This window comes from Pongo pygmaeus, chromosome 16, assembly GCF_028885625.2.
Source record: "Pongo pygmaeus isolate AG05252 chromosome 16, NHGRI_mPonPyg2-v2.0_pri, whole genome shotgun sequence".
Taxonomy (NCBI): domain Eukaryota; kingdom Metazoa; phylum Chordata; class Mammalia; order Primates; family Hominidae; genus Pongo; species Pongo pygmaeus.
Window position 1 is genome coordinate 56,929,832 of NC_072389.2, and position 19,391 is coordinate 56,949,222.

Consider the following 19,391-nt stretch of genomic DNA (forward strand, 5'->3'; position numbering starts at 1 on the left):
GTAAACTAATTCATGCCTATGGTTTACTCAATGCTCCACCACTCATTTGATCAGAAACATAACATGATCCTAGATTTAGTGTCCATTTAACATAATCACTTTAAGTCCAAATGGCAGAAAGAGACAAAATATCCTTTTTCTTTTAGGCAAGCAATGCAATGTACTCAACAGACATCCCTGACCTTCATCCCATCCTGAGTCTCTCCCAGTTGCAAACATGTATTGAGGAGATAAGTGAGTCAGTAATGGGACAAAGGACAAAGTGAAGCCGAGAGATTAGGTCAGTGAGTCTCAGGATCAATGAATGGCTATTTCAGATAACATTGAGTAATGTTTTATAAAAGCTGAAAACATTTCATGACTTATTTTCTTTGGCTGTATCAAAATATTCTTGGTATCGAAATGACTAGTTCAAAACATGTACCCATTTGATCTTCATAATAACAGTGTGAGGTAAACAGAGCCTGTCATTTCCATCGTAAAGAAAAGGAAACTGAGGAAATGTACCCTTCATTCAGCTGGGATTTTAAAATATGACTTAATTTTTTGATGCAGTATACTGGGATAATAATGCTATGTTATCACTGCCAATAAAGAGTTTTTTGTTTTGAAGGAGCTGTTAGATTTAGAAGTACTCTTTAGATCCTCAAAGGAAGTATTTGAGTGACTTCCAAACTCAAAAACCTCCAGAGCGAGGGACATTTGTTTGTCAGCTTGGTTGTTTGTTTGTTTTTAGGTACTTGAATAACTTCCTCCTTGAAAAAGAGGGTGCAGAAATCAAAGGCCTGATTGTGCTGAATCCTTCTCTTTGGTCATTATTCAGACTGGTTCCCAGCATGCCGCAGTCCAGAGGAAAAGGTCCAAGTTCTGTTTAAAAACCAGAGACTAAAGAGCTTACTCAGCACGCTGCTCACATTAATGTTGCTTCTTTTCGTCATTTAAAGTCTTTTGATAGTTCCTTGTATGCAATAACCTTAGGCTTCTGGGAATATTCTCAGAACATAGGAAGCACCTCCCTGACTTAGTAAAGATGAAAAATGCTTTTCATGACTATCCCCTCTCTTGAAGGACCCTGGAACAGCCAGGTCTTTTGGCATAATTAAATTCTGGGCAAGATTTTACAGAAATGCAGCTTACTTTTCCTAATTTAGTTGTGTGGTGTGTGTGTGTGTGTAAAGTGGGGGAGGTTCCACTTGGTGGGGAAAGGAGAATTTGCCATTGCTGCTCGTCTACTCAGGACTGATGGAGACACTTACTCTTAGGGGAATAGGCAATGCTTTGTTTTTGTTGTTGTTGTGTTTCAGCATCAGAGAGTGAGATTGTGTTGCAGCAATCTGACTATTTGGAAGACTGTTCCTTGAATTTCCCAATTCAAAAGCCTCGGTAGAGCTGAGGGATGCTTGATACGTCAACACAGACCACAAAAGGCAAGGCTTTTCTAAAGAGATTATAATTATATCTACCTTTTGGGTACAGGAGGTGAATGGAAGGAAGGGATTCTGGAGCAGATATCCCAAAAGAAGAATCCCAAAGCAGAACTCCTCCCACAAGGTTATCTAAATCTCCTTGACAGGTGCACAGGCAGAGAAGGCATTTGGCCCTTGAGGTAACATTTACTTGGGAGGTTGGGACAATTCTGTCACGCTTAGGACAAGTCAGCTGACCCTGAGCCCAGGAGCACCCCAGGACTGCAGCACAGAAAATACACCAGCTGGCCGGTCGCCCCTCCTTTGTTCCATTCCCGGGGAATTGGAGTAGCGTTGGAGTCACCGACGCCATCCCCTCCCGCCTCTGGCGTGCATGGAGCATGCGCTTCCTTCCTCACTTCCTCTCCAGGAGGGAGCGAGAGTAAAGCTACGCCCTGGCGCGGCAGTCTCCGCGTCACAGGAACTTCAGCACCCACAGGGCGGACAGCGCTCCCCTCTACCTGGAGACGTGACTCCCGCGCGCCCCAACCCTGCTTATCCCTTGACCATCGGGTGTCAGAGATCCTGCGGCCGCCCAGTCCCGGCACCTCTCCCGCCCCACACCCGCCCTCCTGGCTCTTCCTGTTTTTACTCCTCCTTTTCATTCATAACAAAAGCTACAGCTCCAGGAGCCCAGCGCCGGGCTGTGACCCAAGCCGTGCGTGGAAGAATGGGGTTCCTCGGGACCGGCACTTGGATTCTGGTGTTAGTGCTCCCGATTCAAGCTTTCCCCAAACCTGGAGGCAGCCAAGGTATGTGAACACTTTTCTTCTTCCTACCTTCCTTTTATTTCGCCACGAAAAGGTAAAGTTTGGCATAATACGTGAGCTGTAAATCACCCTGCCTCGTTTTCTGATCAAATCATATCCATGAATACGGACAGAGAAATCAGTTCAAATTTAGAGACAGAAGACAGATTTTTTTCTTCACTTTTAAAATGATAGAGCAATAATATGGGTTGTTTTTAAACATCTTATTTTGAAAAGGGAAGGGAATCTTTTTCACCTAAAGTGGCTTGGATTGTTTTCTAGTTGCCTTACAACCTTTCTCAGATAGTCTATTCATTATGTATGCAGTATATGATGAAAGAGCTTTTAGTGTGCCAATAATACCAATCCAAATTATGCTCTCTCTAGTTGAGGAAGCTGGTAACCCTAGTGTTAGAACTATATGTTAAATTTCTGGTCAGAAAAAAAAAAAAGTGTGATTCTGTCAGCGCAGGAAATACACCAAGATAATAAACAAGGCAATATCGATAATTACTATTATTGTATAATCTTGATAATCTTTGTTAATACGCATTTGTTTCATAGTCATCCAAAATTATTTCTCCTAATATTTGTTTTTCCTTTTTATAAAAATTTTATTTAATAAGAGGCATATTTTGTCCTTCAATGCACAATTAAATTTATATTCACGTGTGTTTATTCTAGACAAATCTCTACATAATAGAGAATTAAGTGCAGAAAGACCTTTGAATGAACAGGTAGGTCAAAAGTAACATTATGAATGCTATTTCATTTTGATTTAGTTATTATTATTTAATGTAATTATGATGTGACATTTTGGTCATTTTGAATTTACAAACATCAGGAACTTAACAGTTAATTGACAGAAATTAGGACGGGAAATCTAGTTTTGGTAAATTCTATGCCCTAGCAGTTATTTACATTGAGTTCTGTATAATGAATACATAGAGTAACTATATAATAACCCAGTAAGCTCAGCATCACATCCACTCTGTTGTAAGATTGCCTAATTTACCAGAGATTTCTCTTTCACCAATATTATAGGAGAAAGAAATTAACACTTATTGAGCATCTGCCCTTAATTTTATCTCATTTAATTATTATAACAGTGCTCTGAAATAGGAATTATCCACATTTTACAAACAAGAAAATTAAATCCCATGGAGATTAAATCATTTGGCTCTTATACTTGGTAAGTAGTGGAGCAATGATTTTAAACCAGGTCTATCTCCTGTTTGCTTCACAGATTGCTGAAGCAGAAGAAGACAAGATTAAAAAAACATATCCTCCAGGTAAAGAGAAATCATATTGATGTTAATTTAAATAATGTAGGCTATGAGAATCTGAACTAAAATGGCTGTGTTGGGTTTGGGGCTATTTTTCCAGAAAACAAGCCAGGTCAGAGCAACTATTCTTTTGTTGATAACTTGAACCTGCTAAAGGCAATAACAGAAAAGGAAAAAATTGAGAAAGAAAGACAATCTATAAGAAGCTCCCCATTTGATAATAAGTTGAATGTGGAAGATGTTGATTCAACCAAGAATCGAAAACTGATAGATGATTATGACTCTACTAAGAGCGGATTGGATCATAAATTTCAAGGTAAATGAGAAAAAAGAACTTTTTGTTAACGTGGAATTTCCTATAATGGGTTAAGAGAAAGTCCAATATTTTAAAAATATCGTTTAAACATTCATAGTCCTTTATTAGTCAAGTCCAAAATTGAGATAAAGCATATATTTACTGATAACATGTAGAGCCCCAGCTCCGCAGAGTGCCAAATTTTATTTTCCCTTTAAAAATTCCTTTAGTGATGCTCTGAAAACATTTTTTAATCTAGTATTTATATTTTATGGTATTAAATTCATTTGAACAGAGTAATTTTAACAATTAGTACACACAAAATATCATAATTTTCAAATAATTAGATCAATAAAGTACCTCCCACCCTGCACAAAAAAGGTGGAATATCCACTATTTCCTTTTCAGTGTTTCCTCCTATAGCCATATCCTTTCTCCTTAGGTCATCCTAACCTTTACATGGCTTCAATTACATCTATATCCTAACATCCCATATCACTAGGCCAGACTTCTCTTAGCTATAGACCTATTTACCTGTTTACCTATTTGACATTTTCCCTTGGCAATCTCAGAAGCACCTCAAATTTAGCATGCCCATGATTAAACTCATAATCTTTGTCCACCTCACAACCTAGACCTCTTAGAGTACTGTTTCTTTAGGAAAGACACTACTATCCATCCAGTTTTTTAAAGTCAGAAATCTAGGATCAAACTATTTATCTTTTCCCTCACCTCTCAAGTTCTAACCTGCCAAAACTTACTAATTTTATGTCTATGTATCTCTCAATTGTTTTTCTCTGTACTTGTCCAAACTCCAATCCTTGTCCAAGTTCCAATTATGTCTCATGTAAACTATAGCAAAATCTACAGTTCTCCCAGCAACCACTCCGCCTCTCCCCAACTCATTCTTCATTTGGCAGCCAATGTGGTAGTGTCCTGACCCGAAGTCAGGAGTTCAAGACCAACCTGGCCAACATGATGAAACCCCGTCTCTACTAAAAATTAAAAAATTAGCCAGAAGTGGTGGTGGGCGCCTGTAGTCCCAGCTACTCAGGAGGCTGAGGCAGGAGAATCACTTGAAACCAGGAGACAAGGGCTGCAGTGAGCCAAGGCCATGCCACTGCACTCCAGCCTGGGCGACAGAGCCAGACTCCATCTCAAACAAACAAACAAAACAGGAAAACCAAAGTCCATAATGAAGCTTGCACAGTCCTGCATGGACTGCTTCCTGACTACATTTCTAGGTTCATCCAGCACACATAATCTGATAGAAACCTTGTTCTTGCCCTTCATGGCACTTCATGCAGTTTGTAATTTTACCTTCATAAGTGTGATTATTTATGATTAATGCCTTTCTCCAAAACTAAACTGAAAACTTCATAAGAATAGAGACATTATAACCCCAGTGCCTGGAAGCCCATGAATTCATTGAATAAATTTATGAATGAATGAATGAACAAATGAAATAATATATGAGGGAATAAATGAACTGCCATACCTAGGCATTAAGGAGGAAAGTGTGTTTTTCATTTTGAGAACGAGTGCTTAGGAGTAAGTACAAGTTTTCTTCCCTGTCCTTATTCTGTTCCATGGCTACAGGAGATTTATGTTGATTATCTCTGCCAGAAAACAACTGACTATTAAATTGGACTTTCATAGGACATACTAACCTAGGAGTGTTCCGAAGTGTCATGTGTACCTATGAAGTGGGATGGAGGCAATGGGTTTATATTTTGACATATATCATATGCCATGCTACTCAGGGAAATTTACCTTTTAAAATCTTGAATTTGACTTTTTTACCTAAAATACTGGGACTACAAATAGACACTGATTATAACTGCATACAAAACAGATTCAACCACTTCAACTGAAGTGATCATTTGATTTAATAAAATAGCCTAATATTGAGTTGGCTGGATTGGTCAAACTGGTTGTACATGCAGGCAGAGACATCGATCTGTTTTTGATCTGACCGCTAATTTGAGCAACTAATTTTTTAACTGTTCAACATTTTATTACCACCCCAAGTATGTTTGGAACTACCAAGTGCTAGTCCTAATGACTTCAGGTTTACTGTAGGAGGTATTAACTCCACTTGAGATCACAGAGAAGACAGGCCAAGGTTCTTGGAGAAAATGACTTGTGAGTAAGCTTCTGGTCTCCCCTTGTGCTCTGAAAATCCTGAAACCAGAGGGTTTTTGGCCACTAAGTTGAATAGAACCTCAAATGCATGTAGACTTCATCCCAGAGGGGAAGGTAATGGAAGCTAACTTCTGCCAGATGTGTTCCCAGACCTACTCTCGCCTTTAGGAAGCTTCCAAACAGGCTTGTACTATAGGACCCACCAATTCTCCTTTTCAGTGTTTTCTATAGTATGCACAATTTAGGATCTTTCCAAATTTCTCTTATAAAGTAGTGCTTTGGGGCTCCTGTATGCATTTGAGTATTTATTGAGCAATTGCTATGTGTTGGACTATGAGCTAGACAATAAACCCTGTGTAGTCAGGGAGCATGCCTAACCTTTACATCACTCTATTTCCAGTGTCTGGCACATAATAAGACTTTAATTAAAATATATTACACAAATGAATGTCAAGTGCTATATTAGATGCTAGGGATTAAAAACATAACTGGGCAGATGATGACTTGGGACATGACCCTTTGACATTCACTTAGAATGTTGTGGCTATTTAACAAAAGTTATGTGTTAAACCCATGTTTGGCTCCCCTCTGGGAGTCTATACATGGAGGGTGAAATACCCCTTCATGAGCAGGAGGGAAGCCATTCTGAGTCATACTATCCATTTTAGAATAGTGAAGGAAATCAGGGAAAGGTGAGGAGCAATGGTCACACGTTCCACTGTTTACCCCATCTAGCAAAGGACTGCTAGGGGAGACCTAAGTTCCTGGCTCAAGAGAGTACAGCAGTGCAGCAGAGCAAAGACTCTTCAGTGGGTTACTAACATCCTCCCTGTTGTGAAGTAAATGGACTGAAAAACAGTCATCTCAGTTATTTTCCAGGTCTAGGAAGCAACCAATATTCCTCCTTTTACGGATCCTGAGGGATAGATAAGTGGGAAGGGAAATAAATTCTTCCACCTCTGCATAGACTGGGGCAGTTTCTGCTCTATGTATTCCCGAGAGCCTGAATTGCAACCCACAAATAGAAAAATCAGACACATAATAGTGAGACTCTGCTCCTGAAAAATAGATGACGATCCAAATTTTCAGCCAGCCAGGAGGAGAACTGATTTTATGTTTGTTTGTTTATTTGTTTGTTTTCCTTAGGGGCTTTTCTGATTTTTTTGTCTCTCTGGTACTCAGCTCAAAGGGCTCATGGCTCATGGGCTGGAGAACAGCTCAGCAATTTTGTACTGACAGAACTTCCAGTCCTCCATGTATAATTACCCCCGCTCATTTTCCTAAGCTTCTTTCCAAACAAGAAGGAGATATTCTGCCTGAGGCTGCATATACCTCTATTTTCATAGAGTCTGAAAGAAAAGCCACTGGATAAATTCCCTGTCCAAATCCCCAAAACCCATGGAAGAAAAGAGCAGAATCAGAACAGAAATACTAGGCTCTTCTTTCTTTGAGTGAATATGATGAGGATTATCTGGGCAGAATCTGGCCAGAGATTCAATTTCCATTTTCTCTAGAAGATAATTGCTGTTCCTTTATTTCAAAATACAAATCCACTGTGCATAATAACAATAATACATTAGCTTTCATATATTAGGTTGGTGCAAAAGTAATCGTGGTTTTTGCCATTACTTTTAATGGCACAACAATCCCATGAAATAGATACCTTGTTAGACTCCTTTACAGTGATCCAAGGATATAGCTAACCAGAGATATCACTGGGGCTAAAATTCTGATCTTTCCAATCTTTCCAGAGGAAACAGGGAGAATTAAGTGCATTGTAAATTTGATCCATTCAATGTAGTATAGATTGGAGATGACTAATAATTGATTCCTGGAAGATCTCCATGGATGTGCTACAATGCTTCATTGCCACTAGCCCTTTCCCTCAGGATGGGCCCTTACTTTAGTCTGAAGTTGTATTTGGAATACATTGCCAAATGTATTCCTAGGAAAGCCAAGGGAACATATGAGCATGCTTCTCTGCAAAGATTTACATATTGCTTTGTGCAGATCTGTTGCCATATTTTAAAAGTTTAAATTCCAGGCACATAAAATAAAGTAAGTTCCCTGTTCTCTAAGGATGAGTCTTGTCACCTTAAGCTGCCTTTTTTACATAAAGACACTCTAATACAAGTTCAATTAGAAGTAAATATTTATTTTAGGTGAGTCGTGAAATCTTCAGTACACACTCTCTGATTCTGGGTGTGAGGTAGAGGTCCCTGCCCCTACCCCAGGAATTTGCCTGCAAAGGTAGTACATGTAGGGATATTACCAAACTATCTATTCCCTGTATGGAACTGGAATATCAAATCATACAATATATAGAAGGGTACATTGAATAATATGACATACTATATAAATATGGCATACTATGTTAATAAAAAGTATAATATGGTTTGTATTATTGGTGATAACAATAAATGGAGAGAACTTTTCTCTTGCCTTTAGCTTTTCCTTCCTCTTATAGTCACCTAAGAAAGTTTCAGAATGTCCATTATCATACTAAGTTTTTAACATGAAGACGAATTTTATTTCAAACCAAGGGTTTCTGTGGACCAAGAACCACCATAAATACATTTCAAACATATCTGAGTATAAAAAAGTGAAGTACAGATTATAAGTATAATATGATGCATGAAATAGATCTATGATCACTATGGTGTGAAGTTGTGGTGGTTCTGTCTAGATGATCCAGATGGTCTTCATCAACTAGACGGGACTCCTTTAACCGCCGAAGACATTGTCCATAAAATCGCTGCCAGGATTTATGAAGAAAATGACAGAGCCGTGTTTGACAAGATTGTTTCTAAACTACTGAATCTTGGCCTTGTAAGTCATGTGCATGGAAATAAACCAAATTCCTAGTGCAGTTTAGAGTATGCCAAGAAGCCAAGTCACTTGCCTCAAGTAGCCAAGTGTTTATAATGTGTCTTCCTTCTACTAGGACCCGTAGGTTTTAAGGACAAGTAAAGCATTCTTTTTTTTCTAAGAGTTTATCATCCATCAGAAGAACTAGGCAAGTAGACACACACCCAAAATGCCAGCTGCTTAGAAACCATAAGAGCCAGAGAATAGCTTATATCCAACTGGCAGTAAGGAAAGGCTTCAGAGTAAGAGGCGTATGAAGGAAGCTTAGAGGGATGGTTAGGCTATAACCAGCAGAGGTAAAAGACATGTATGTGACAAAAAAAGAAATAACATGAGCAAAAGCATGTGATGTGTATTTTTGAAATTCCAGGTGATCTAATTTGAATCCACCTCAGCTTGGCTCTTCTGCCCTGACCTGGCCCTGACAGGCTTTATTAAGATGCTAATGTTGTAGGATGTCAAAGGTTATCTGACTATGACTGAAAGCTGTGGAGGAGCAACGATCAGGGTGTTTCTCAAAATATGTGGTCCATGGGTTTCAACAGATAGGACTAACAGCTTGCATGGTGGGCCCGAAGATACTTCTTCCAGGAGTGCTGAGCAATCCCTATAACAGCCAGCATGCGGTGCAGGCATAAGTGAGGGCTGTCTGAAAGGTGGTTCAGAAGATTCCTCTTTAAAAAATACATGTTTGACTACAGTTTAGTCCACATTATTTTTTAATAACAAGACTGGGAATATAGCAGTTATATATGTTTTGCCTTTTTATGATAGATCACAGAAAGCCAAGCACATACACTGGAAGATGAAGTAGCGGAGGTTTTACAAAAATTAATCTCAAAGGAAGCCAACAATTATGAGGAGGATCCCAATAAGCCCACAAGCTGGACTGAGAATCAGGCTGGAAAAATACCAGAGAAAGTGGTATGTATATGCATGGATGTGTGTGTGTGTGTGTGTGTGTGTGTGTGTGTGTATACTTCTATCTGTATAATAATTAGTGCCTTACTTGATACCAAAGAAAATTTGAGGTATGTGGCATTTTTAGCCCATTTATATTCAGGCCAGGCATGTTGGCTCAAACCTGTAATCCCAGCACTTTGGGAGGCTGAGGCAGGAGTTGAGACCAGGAGTTCAAGACTAGACCTGGCAACATAGTGAGACCACCATCTCTACAAATAAAAATAATTAGCTGGGTGTGGTGGCACAAGCTTATAGTCTCAGCTACTCAGGAGGCTGAGAGAGGAAGATCGCCTGAGGCCAGGTGTTTGAGGTTACAGTGAACTATGATTGCACCACTGCATACCAGTCTGGGTGACAGAGTGAGACCCTGTCTCAAAAAATAAATAAATTAATTAATTTTAAAATATGTATATACATAAAATACCAAAAAGTTAAAAGATATAAATGATCTCTACTCTGAAAATAATGTAAAGATTATGTTATATTCTATTATTTGGTAAAGATTACATCTTATACCCCACAGTAAAATAATACATAATAATATGTGAAGTAACAATATCACATAATAACATCTATGTGTACAGTCCCAGTGAACTACAACCAAACATCTCACAGTTCTTTTGGTATCCAACATCTGTTCACAGCAGATGTCAGCATCTGTGCCCAATCCCCCCACAAAGAAGTGGGTTGACTAGATCTTCTGCTCCACCAGCTTTTGTGTTCCCCAGAGCTAGCTGCCTAATGCTGCCTCTCTGTTCTTGGCAATGCTCTTCCACCTGCTCCTTCCCCTTTTCATTGGTTTAGATGCCTATTTACCCAGGCTAATTTCATCCTTCCTTCCCTTTGTTGGACTCCTGCCTCCTCATTTTTTCCTTGGCACCAACCAAGCTGTTGAGATCTTTCTCCCCACCTTGAATTCTCTTTAAAACTTTAAATGAAACTGACTATAAGGGGATATCAAATTCCTCATCTGTCCTTTGATTTTATTCTGTAAAGCACCCAGACCCATGGCTCCTCATCTCCTCCAGCATCTCATCTCAAATACAAAGACTATAGAGGCTGACGGTTCTGTTTTAGAGAGGCTAGAAAATAGAAATTGGGTCTGGGTTTTTTTTTTTTACTGGATAGCCTAAAAACTTTCCTCTGCTCTCCTTACTTCCAATCCTCACCAGCTGCCATCTTTTAAGGCAGCTTTTAAAGATTCACCCACTCAAAAAAAAAAGTTCTAGATTTATCAGAAAAAAACCCTTATGACTTTCGCTCAAGCTTACCAGTCTGAGCTAAAATGGACGTAGCTATTCCCATAATTCTTCACTCCCATTATATACTCCTATTCACCCATCTCTAAAATGTTCATATGCTTGACCTGTTTACTCATGTTACCTGAATGCATCAATGCAAATAAAACACAAATGAAATATTATTTCAACAAATATTTATTGAATACTAACTCTGTACCAAGCACTGGAAATACCATGCCTATTTAAAAAGACATAATCCCTGACTCATGAAGCTCAAAGTCTAGTGGAAGAGGTAGACTGTGTTTAAATCATCATGTATTTTCATTACAATTGCATTAAGTGCTCTGAGGAAAGAAACATAGTTCTATGAGACCTCAAAAAAGGAACCTGACCTGGACTTAGGCTCAGGAAATGCTTCCCTAAGGAAGTAACTTGAGCTGAGAACCGAAGGTCAAATAGGAGTTAACTTGTGAACATGAGAGGCAGCACATAGAGAAGGATGTGTGGAGTATCCAAGCAACTGAAACAAGCACAGTGTTGCTGGCACAGAAAGAAAGAGCAAAAAGAGAAGAGACTGGGGAGGTGGACCCAGGCCAGAACATGCAGCGCCTTATGAGCCATGGATGGACTCTGATCTTTATTGTAAGAACCATGAGAATTTTCTGGTCCCCTGAAGAATTTTAAGCAAAGGAGTTACATGATCAGATTGTTAAAAAGATAACTCTGGTTATAATGCGGAAACGCAGTGTTGGGCATAGATTTGGGGAGGGTGATGTTGCAGTTAGCATGTGAGAAATGAAGGCTGCTTGGACTAGAGTGGCATAGTGGAGAGAGAAATGTGCAAATTTGGGATAAATTTTGAAAGTGGGGCCAACAAGGCTACTGATGGATTGGATGGGGGAAAAGGAAGAAGAGGCAAGAAAGGCTCTTAAATTTCTATCTAGTTCACTGAATGGAGAATGAACCATTTACTAAGATGGGAGTCACTGAACAAAAACCAGGTCTGAGAGAAAGGATTTTGTACACTCATCCAGACAGCACTTAAATTTTACCCAAAAATTCCCAGGTGTGACTGCTCTGCTAGGGGTAGACATTCTAACAGGCTTTCCTGTATCCTGGCACCAGCCCTCTTGGTGGATTCTGTGAACTCAAAGCTTCCCTCTTCACTAAAAGGCAGTTTTTCCAAGAGAGACTCATGAGAATTTATGGAGGTAAACATGGCCAGAGAGAGAGCCCAGAAATTCCCGTTTTTCCCCTGAGCAGGAGCTGGGGTCTTCAGGGGGTTTTCCTTGAGGTAGAGCACTTTTCCCTAAGCTTCAATGACCATTTCAAGTGACAAGAGCACACATGTCTAGAAATGGGTTTGAACCTGCAGGAGCTTGCAAAGGAGGGGGAGTTCTTGCACTTCACATTTAAGGGCATCACAAAGGAAGGAATCAAGCTGGAGTTTCACTAGTTCTAGCAAAATGTTCATTTTTTCTTGATTTTTTTCCCCACTGGAGACTCCAATGGCAGCAATTCAAGATGGTCTTGCTAAGGGAGAAAACGATGAAACAGTATCTAACACATTAACCTTGACAAATGGCTTGGAAAGGAGAACTAAAACCTACAGTGAAGACAACTTTGAGGAACTCCAATATTTCCCAAATTTCTATGCACTACTGAAAAGTATTGATTCAGGTAACCACTGTGTGGTTGTGATTATGTGGAACAGAAAGAGTGATTCCAGGAAATGTGTGGGTGTGTTCTTTTCTTCCTGTTTTCAGTTTCCAAATGTAATCTCCAATGACATACACTGTGGGCTTGGGGAAAAGGGTTCACATCGATTTTTTTTTCCAAAGGAGCATGCCAATTATGAAAATATTTAGGAAAGGATAATCAGGAAAGGTGATGTTTCTGGATAATTTAATCTTCTTGTTAACAGAAGATTCATTTATTTGTTGAGCAAACAAATACTGAACATGTGCTATGTACAAGGTGCTGGAAAAGACCTAGCACAAAGATGGATATGAACCAGGCAGTGTCCTTGCTCTGACCCAGTTCAACCTCAACTCTTATTGCAACTCTTTTTTTCTCAGCTTGATTGAGGTATAATTGGCAAACAAACATTGTATATATTTAAGGTGTACAATTTGATGTTTTGGTACATTTATACATTGTGAAATGATTATCACAATGAATCTAACTAGTGTATCTATCACCTCACAGTTAACATTTTTTTCTTTTTTTTCTTTTATTCTTTTTGTGTGTGTGATGAGAACACTTAAGACCTACACTCTTAGCTAATTTCAAGTACACAGTACAGTACTGCTAACTATCACCACCATGCTGTACATTCTCCAGAATGTATTCATCTTGCATAACTGAAACTTCATACCCTTTGACCAACACCTCCCCATTTTTCCCTCCCCTTAGCCCTTGGCAACTACCATTCTACTCTCTTCTTCGATGAGTTTGACTATTTGAGATTCTACATATAAGTGAGATCATACAGTATTTGTCTTTCTTTCCCTGCCTTTTTTTATTAGCATACATGTTGTCATACACACACACAAAAGTAGGAAGGAAATCCTGCCATTTGTAACAAATCTTTCTTTAAAAGGCTTTACTCACTTTCCTTGATGGAAACAGTGTATGAAACCTAATTAATCCTTTTTAGATTATTCAAGACATCTTTATGAACAGTTTCAGCTTCAGCCTTTATGAACATTTTAACTTCAGAGTTAAAATGGAGAACATTAGACTGAAGGAATCCGGGAGCCTCAAACACACTTGGGAAATTATTTGTTTTTGTTTTTGTTTTTTTAAAGCTAAGTATTTCATGCATCCTGATCTCTTTGCTCATATGTGCAATGAGTTAACTGAGGATTCAGTCCATGTTTATTTTGGTTAATCTGCAATGAGGATAATAATATGCAATGTTTCTGTTGTTATTGTTCAAACAGATGCTCTGGACTGCCTTCATGGCTTTTTCTTTCCCTGTTCGAGGATTCAGCCCCAGATTGAACATTTATATAAAGACTTCTATAATTGTAATCTATTTCTCCCAAGAAGTGACCTTAAAATAAGCTTTCATTTCTGGAGAACATCCTTTGTGCTTCAATTCCAGACATTGGCCAGATGGCACCGGCCACTCTGCTGGCTCTGCAGAGCTTGTACATCTTGAGGGTCCATTCTGAGCCATCTTGCCCCATTGGTTGGCAGATGCCCAACTCAGAACCTCTGTCATCCTGGTGAGTCACTTCTCATCAGTGAAGAGCATCAGCGTGATGCCAAATACTTCTATGGATGTGTCCTTGAGCAAATAATGTGATAGCTGAAGTTACTATTTATCAGTTCTTTTCTAAGATCTCTTCCCCTGACTCTTCTCCCATTTTTTCTCCCTCCCAACCCATGACTTTTATGGCATTTTTAAAAATTCTACTGTATAAAATGTTCCTTACTTGTTTTTATCTTTCCATTTCCCTCACCTAATTTCTTATTGTCTTTATTTTTCCATAATTTTAATTTAAATATTTATACTAAGTTCTTTGCTAGCATCTGTCTTTCTTGCCCAGGGTCTCAACCAATTAAGAATGAATAAAGCAGATAGGAAACCAAAATATCATCTCTGTTGCTGATAAACACGGGGCTGCAGAACATAGCTTCACGTGAGAGCCAACAGTGGCCTTGTTTGCTCCCTACTCCTCCGTCTAGATCTTGGAACAGTCAGTCTCAGGGATGGTTTAGGTCTGCAGAACAGGCTCATTTCTCAGGTTCTTGCCTTGCACTGTTCCAGGCAAGTGGAAAAAAAGAAAGATTCGAAATCCCCACCAGTTGAGAAACATAGGCTAATGGCTGTTGCTTACCAACCATATCTGTGGGGGAGGATGAAGAGGAAGGGGGAAAGGCTAGGAGTATTTAGAGAAAATCTTTCAGTGGCAGCTCAAAGAATAGGGAAAATGGGTTCCCCCTCTAGCATCTTAGTTTTTCTTTTCTTCAAAAGTGGAAACAGATTTTTTTTTCTGATTTTAGAATTAATATTTTTTCTGAGCTATTATGGCATCATTATCCATTTTGTTCCATCAACATGCAGAACAGAATGTCAAATACAAAGGGTTCCCAAGAGGCCGGGCGCGGTGGCTCACGCCTGTAATCCCCACATTTTGGGAGGCCGAGGAGGGCGGATCGCCTGAGGTCAGGAGATCGAGACCATCCTGGCCAACATGGTGAAACCCAGTCTCTACTAAAAATACAAAAATTAGCCAGGCATGGTGGCGCGCACCTATAATCCCAGCTACTCGGGAGGCTGAGGTAGGAGAATCTCCTGAACCCAGGAGGCAGAGGTTGCAGTGAGCCGAGATGGTGCCACTGCACTCCAGCCTGGGTGACAGAGTGAGACTGTATCTCAAAACAAAAAAGAAAAAAAGAAAAAAGGTTCCCAAGAAACTGCTAGGAATTGTTACTTAAAGGGAGTTAGAGGGGATGAGGAAGAGAATATTACTTTCCATTTTGATTTACTTTTGAGCAGTTGGAATATTTTTACCATATGCATATATTCTTTCAAATGAAATAAAGATTAAAAAGTAACATCTTGTTCAAAAATCAATTTTGCATTTATAAACTAGAACTATGTATGTTCTTATTTTCAATTAAGAAAATTAAGCTTAATTAATGAATAAACATTGTTTTTGCCCTCAAAGACTTACCACTTGAGTAGAGAAAAGTTGTTGGCTTGCCAGTCTTCTACCCTTCCTTTTGAGTTCATGTTACCTCAGGTTGAAAACTGTGTCTTTATCATCTACCCTATTAGCAAATATTTTAAATGAAATTAAACTCTTTTGGAGAAGTTATCATTGCCCATGTCTGAAAAAGTTCAGTATAGCTGTATCTTACCCTATATTTCCAATCAAGCTTAGATTTTTTGTAAGTTAAATATATATGGTTTTAGCTATAAATATAGAGAAAAATATTTCAGTAAAATACTGTAATTAGTGCTGGGTGTGGTGGTGTTTACCTACAGTTCCAACTTCATGGAAGGATCTCTTGAGTCCAGGAGATTAGTCTGAGACTGTAGTGAGCCATGATCAGACTTGAGAATAGCCACTGCATTCCAGCCTGGGCCACACAGTGAGACCTCATCTTTGAAAAAAACAAAAAAACAAAAAAACAAAACCCAAACAAACAAACAAAAACATGCTGTAATTTATAAATTGACATTGAAAGAGGAAGCTATCCCCCACTAGTTTTAAGTTATTTTGTTCTTTCATATAGAAAAAGAAGCAAAAGAGAAAGAAACACTGATTACTATCATGAAAACATTGATTGACTTTGTGAAGATGATGGTGAAATATGGAACAATATCTCCAGAAGAAGGTGTTTCCTACCTTGGTGAGATTCTATGTGTTTTGTTTCTACTGTGGTGGTTTTCATTGTTCAAAGTAAATTAGGGACTTGACAATAATGACCTCATTAATTTGATAATTTATGCCAAAGCTTTCCAAATCACCAAGAATCAACCAGTTTGATAATATATACAAATAAAATTAACGTTTTCAACTTTTTATCTTTATAGAACCAGCCGAAGTACAAATATTTCACATTTATTAATTGTCTCATTAGCATTTTCTAATAATCTTATGGAGACAATTTTATAAAAATTTGACTCTAGGCCAGGCGCAGTGGCTCACACCTGTAATCCCAGCACTTTCGGAGGCTGAGGCAGGTGGATCGCCTGAGGCCAAGAGTTCAAGACCAGCTTGGCCAACATGGTGAAATATTATCTCTACAAAAAATACAGAAATTAGCTGGGTTTGGTGGTGCATCCCTGTAGTTCCAGCTACTCAGGAGGCTGAGGCATGAGAATCACTTTGGGCCCAGGAGGCTGAGGTTGCAGTGAGCCAAGATAGGGCCATGGCACTCCAGCCTGGGCCACAGAGCAAGACCCTGTCTCAGATAAATAAATAGGAAATAAATAAAATGAAAAGGAAAGAAAATAGGTTTAATTGGCTCACGGTTCTGCAGGCTGTACGGAAAGCATGGCACCAGCATCTGTTCGGTGAAGCAACTACTCGTGGCAGAAGGTGAAGTGGGAGCAGGCATGTCACAGTGTGAAAGCAAAGGCAAGGGTGGGGGAGGTGCCACACGCTTTTAAACAATCAGATCTCGTCAGAATTCACTCACTATCAGAGGACAGCACCAAGGAGATGGTGCTAAACCATTCGTGAGAAATCGCCCCCATGATCCAATCACCTCCCACCAGACCCCACCTCCAACATTGGGGACTGCATTTCAACATTAGTGTTGGGGGAACAAATATCAAAACTATATCAGATAGGGTTATCCAGAATTACTCTGGATGAACCTTATTTTTTTTCTAAATGAAAGTAGTTTTACTGGTTTTTCCTTGACTGTAAAAGAGCATATTTATTTTTAAAAGTCATTGAATGCAAAAAATCCTAAAAAGAAAGTGAAAATCACTCACAACATCAACACTCTGGTAACATTTTGGTTTCTATTCTTCCAGATGTTATTCTGTGTGTGTGTGTGTGTGTGTGTGTGTGTGTGTGTGTGTGTGTGTGTGTGTGTGTGTGTGTGTGTGTGTGTGTGTGCATGTACCTATGTCATTTCTTTCTCTTATATAACCAAAAATAAGCTCATACTACACATAGTGCTTTCGGGTCTACTTTATTTTTTTAACAGTAGACCAAAGACATTGTTTTCATATCAATAACTGTTTCATATCAACACCCTGTGAGTTAGAAATTCCACACTTAGTCAATTATCCTATGGAAATAAATCAGAAATGCCTCAAAGGCTTATGTGCAAGGCAGATATTCCCACTATCACTTACAGCAGTGCTGCGCAATATGGTAACCACTAACCACAAGTTCGTATTTAAATTAAGAGTAACTTAAACAGAATTTAAAATCTAGTTTCTCAGTTGACTAGGCACATTTCAAGTGCCCAGTTGCTACATGTAGCTAGTAGCTACCGTATGAACAGTGCAGAAATGAATACACTCATCATTGCAGAAAGTTCTGTTGGACAACATTGGCTTGTAGGAGCAAAGCAGTGAAAATAGGCTAGATACTCCACAAGAGGAGACTAAAGTAAATTATTTATTTATTTTTATGATAGACTATTTAAATTTTATTCTAAGTGTTTGTGTTTTTAAATAATTATATCTGCTCCTTACATATGCAACATAAATATTGTTTATAAAGACTTACATACATATTAATGTATATGTACATGTTTATATACATATATATTATGTGTGTATGTGTAACTTTTACAATTAGAGTTTGAGTTATGTCTTTAAGAATTTTTCTGTATGAGCACATTGGCTTTTGACTTCTGCTGCCATGGAGAGCCACCCTTAGATCCCCAGGGGCTCAGGGCAGCGTGGGTAGAAGACAATTGACCAGCCTCCTCTCCTCCCATCTGAGCTAGTGACAAGCAGTGATCTGCCTTTCTATTCTGGCCTCAACAGTGTATCATGATTACAAATGTTGCCAGGTATGGCCACTATTTCCAAGAAGAAAGCAATGCATTACACATTAGACTATATTAATTATCTTCTTAAAATAGGGGTAGGGCAAGAGGAGTTTTCTTGGGGAGAAAATATACAAAGTAATAATAAGATCCTTACAAACTAACTGCAAAGACATGCTTGTTTGCAAATGGCAGAAAAGGCTCGTCCTAAAATAGTGTAGTGAGATAGCTATGTGGCTGGTTGAATAGCTGAGTACAAAGAGTGTGGTTTCTAATTCATCGTCTACCTTGAGGAAGTCACAGTCTAGACTCCTGTCTAGTAACACTTAATATGATGCTACTCCAAAGAGTAGAATTAGGACAAAGACAAGGACACAGAGTGCAGCTTAATATAAGTAGGGAAATGCTCCTTAATATAAGTAGGGAAATGACCCCTAAGACTACCTAACAGTAGAACTGGCTTCCTTATGAATTAGTGAAAGCCCTGAAAGACAGAAATCAAACTGTTTGGCTTAAGTAAGAAGGGAATTTATTGCCGTGTATAACTGGAGAAGTCCATGGAGGGATGGGATAGTCTGGCTTTGGGTTTGTGAATTCCACCAACAGTGTGAGGAATTGACCTCATCCCATCTCACAGCTCTGACTTTTTGTGTCTTGATTTATTCCAGACAGACTGCTCCCTGTGGGAACAAGATAGCTGGGACAGTCGCAATCTCACCTCCTCACAGCACATCAATCCCAGTGGAAAGAGAGCCTCTTTCTACCAGTGGTCCTAACATTGAGTCTCACGGACCTGGATAGGTCCTAGGCTTCTCCTTGAATTATAGCCCAGGTCACGGAAGACCCTGTTTAGTCATTCTTGAGTTATTCTACCACCAGTGGAGTCAAATGTTCTAAGAGTG

General features: G+C 39.1%; 1 protein-coding gene across 1 annotated transcript in view; it reads left to right on the top strand.

Annotated features, from left to right (window-relative positions):
- The first annotated feature begins 1,783 nt into the window (after window positions 1-1,783).
- SCG3 (secretogranin III) overlaps window positions 1,784-19,391 on the top strand; it is a 39,654-nt gene continuing 22,046 nt past the window's right edge. The window contains exons 1-8 of the mRNA XM_054451714.2: window positions 1,784-2,218; window positions 2,900-2,952; window positions 3,462-3,507; window positions 3,602-3,817; window positions 8,628-8,770; window positions 9,584-9,733; window positions 12,516-12,693; window positions 16,267-16,383. Of these exons, the coding sequence (XP_054307689.1) occupies window positions 1,801-2,218; window positions 2,900-2,952; window positions 3,462-3,507; window positions 3,602-3,817; window positions 8,628-8,770; window positions 9,584-9,733; window positions 12,516-12,693; window positions 16,267-16,383 (1,321 nt within the window). The 5' untranslated portion in view covers window positions 1,784-1,800. The remainder of the gene's footprint in view (window positions 2,219-2,899; window positions 2,953-3,461; window positions 3,508-3,601; window positions 3,818-8,627; window positions 8,771-9,583; window positions 9,734-12,515; window positions 12,694-16,266; window positions 16,384-19,391) is intronic.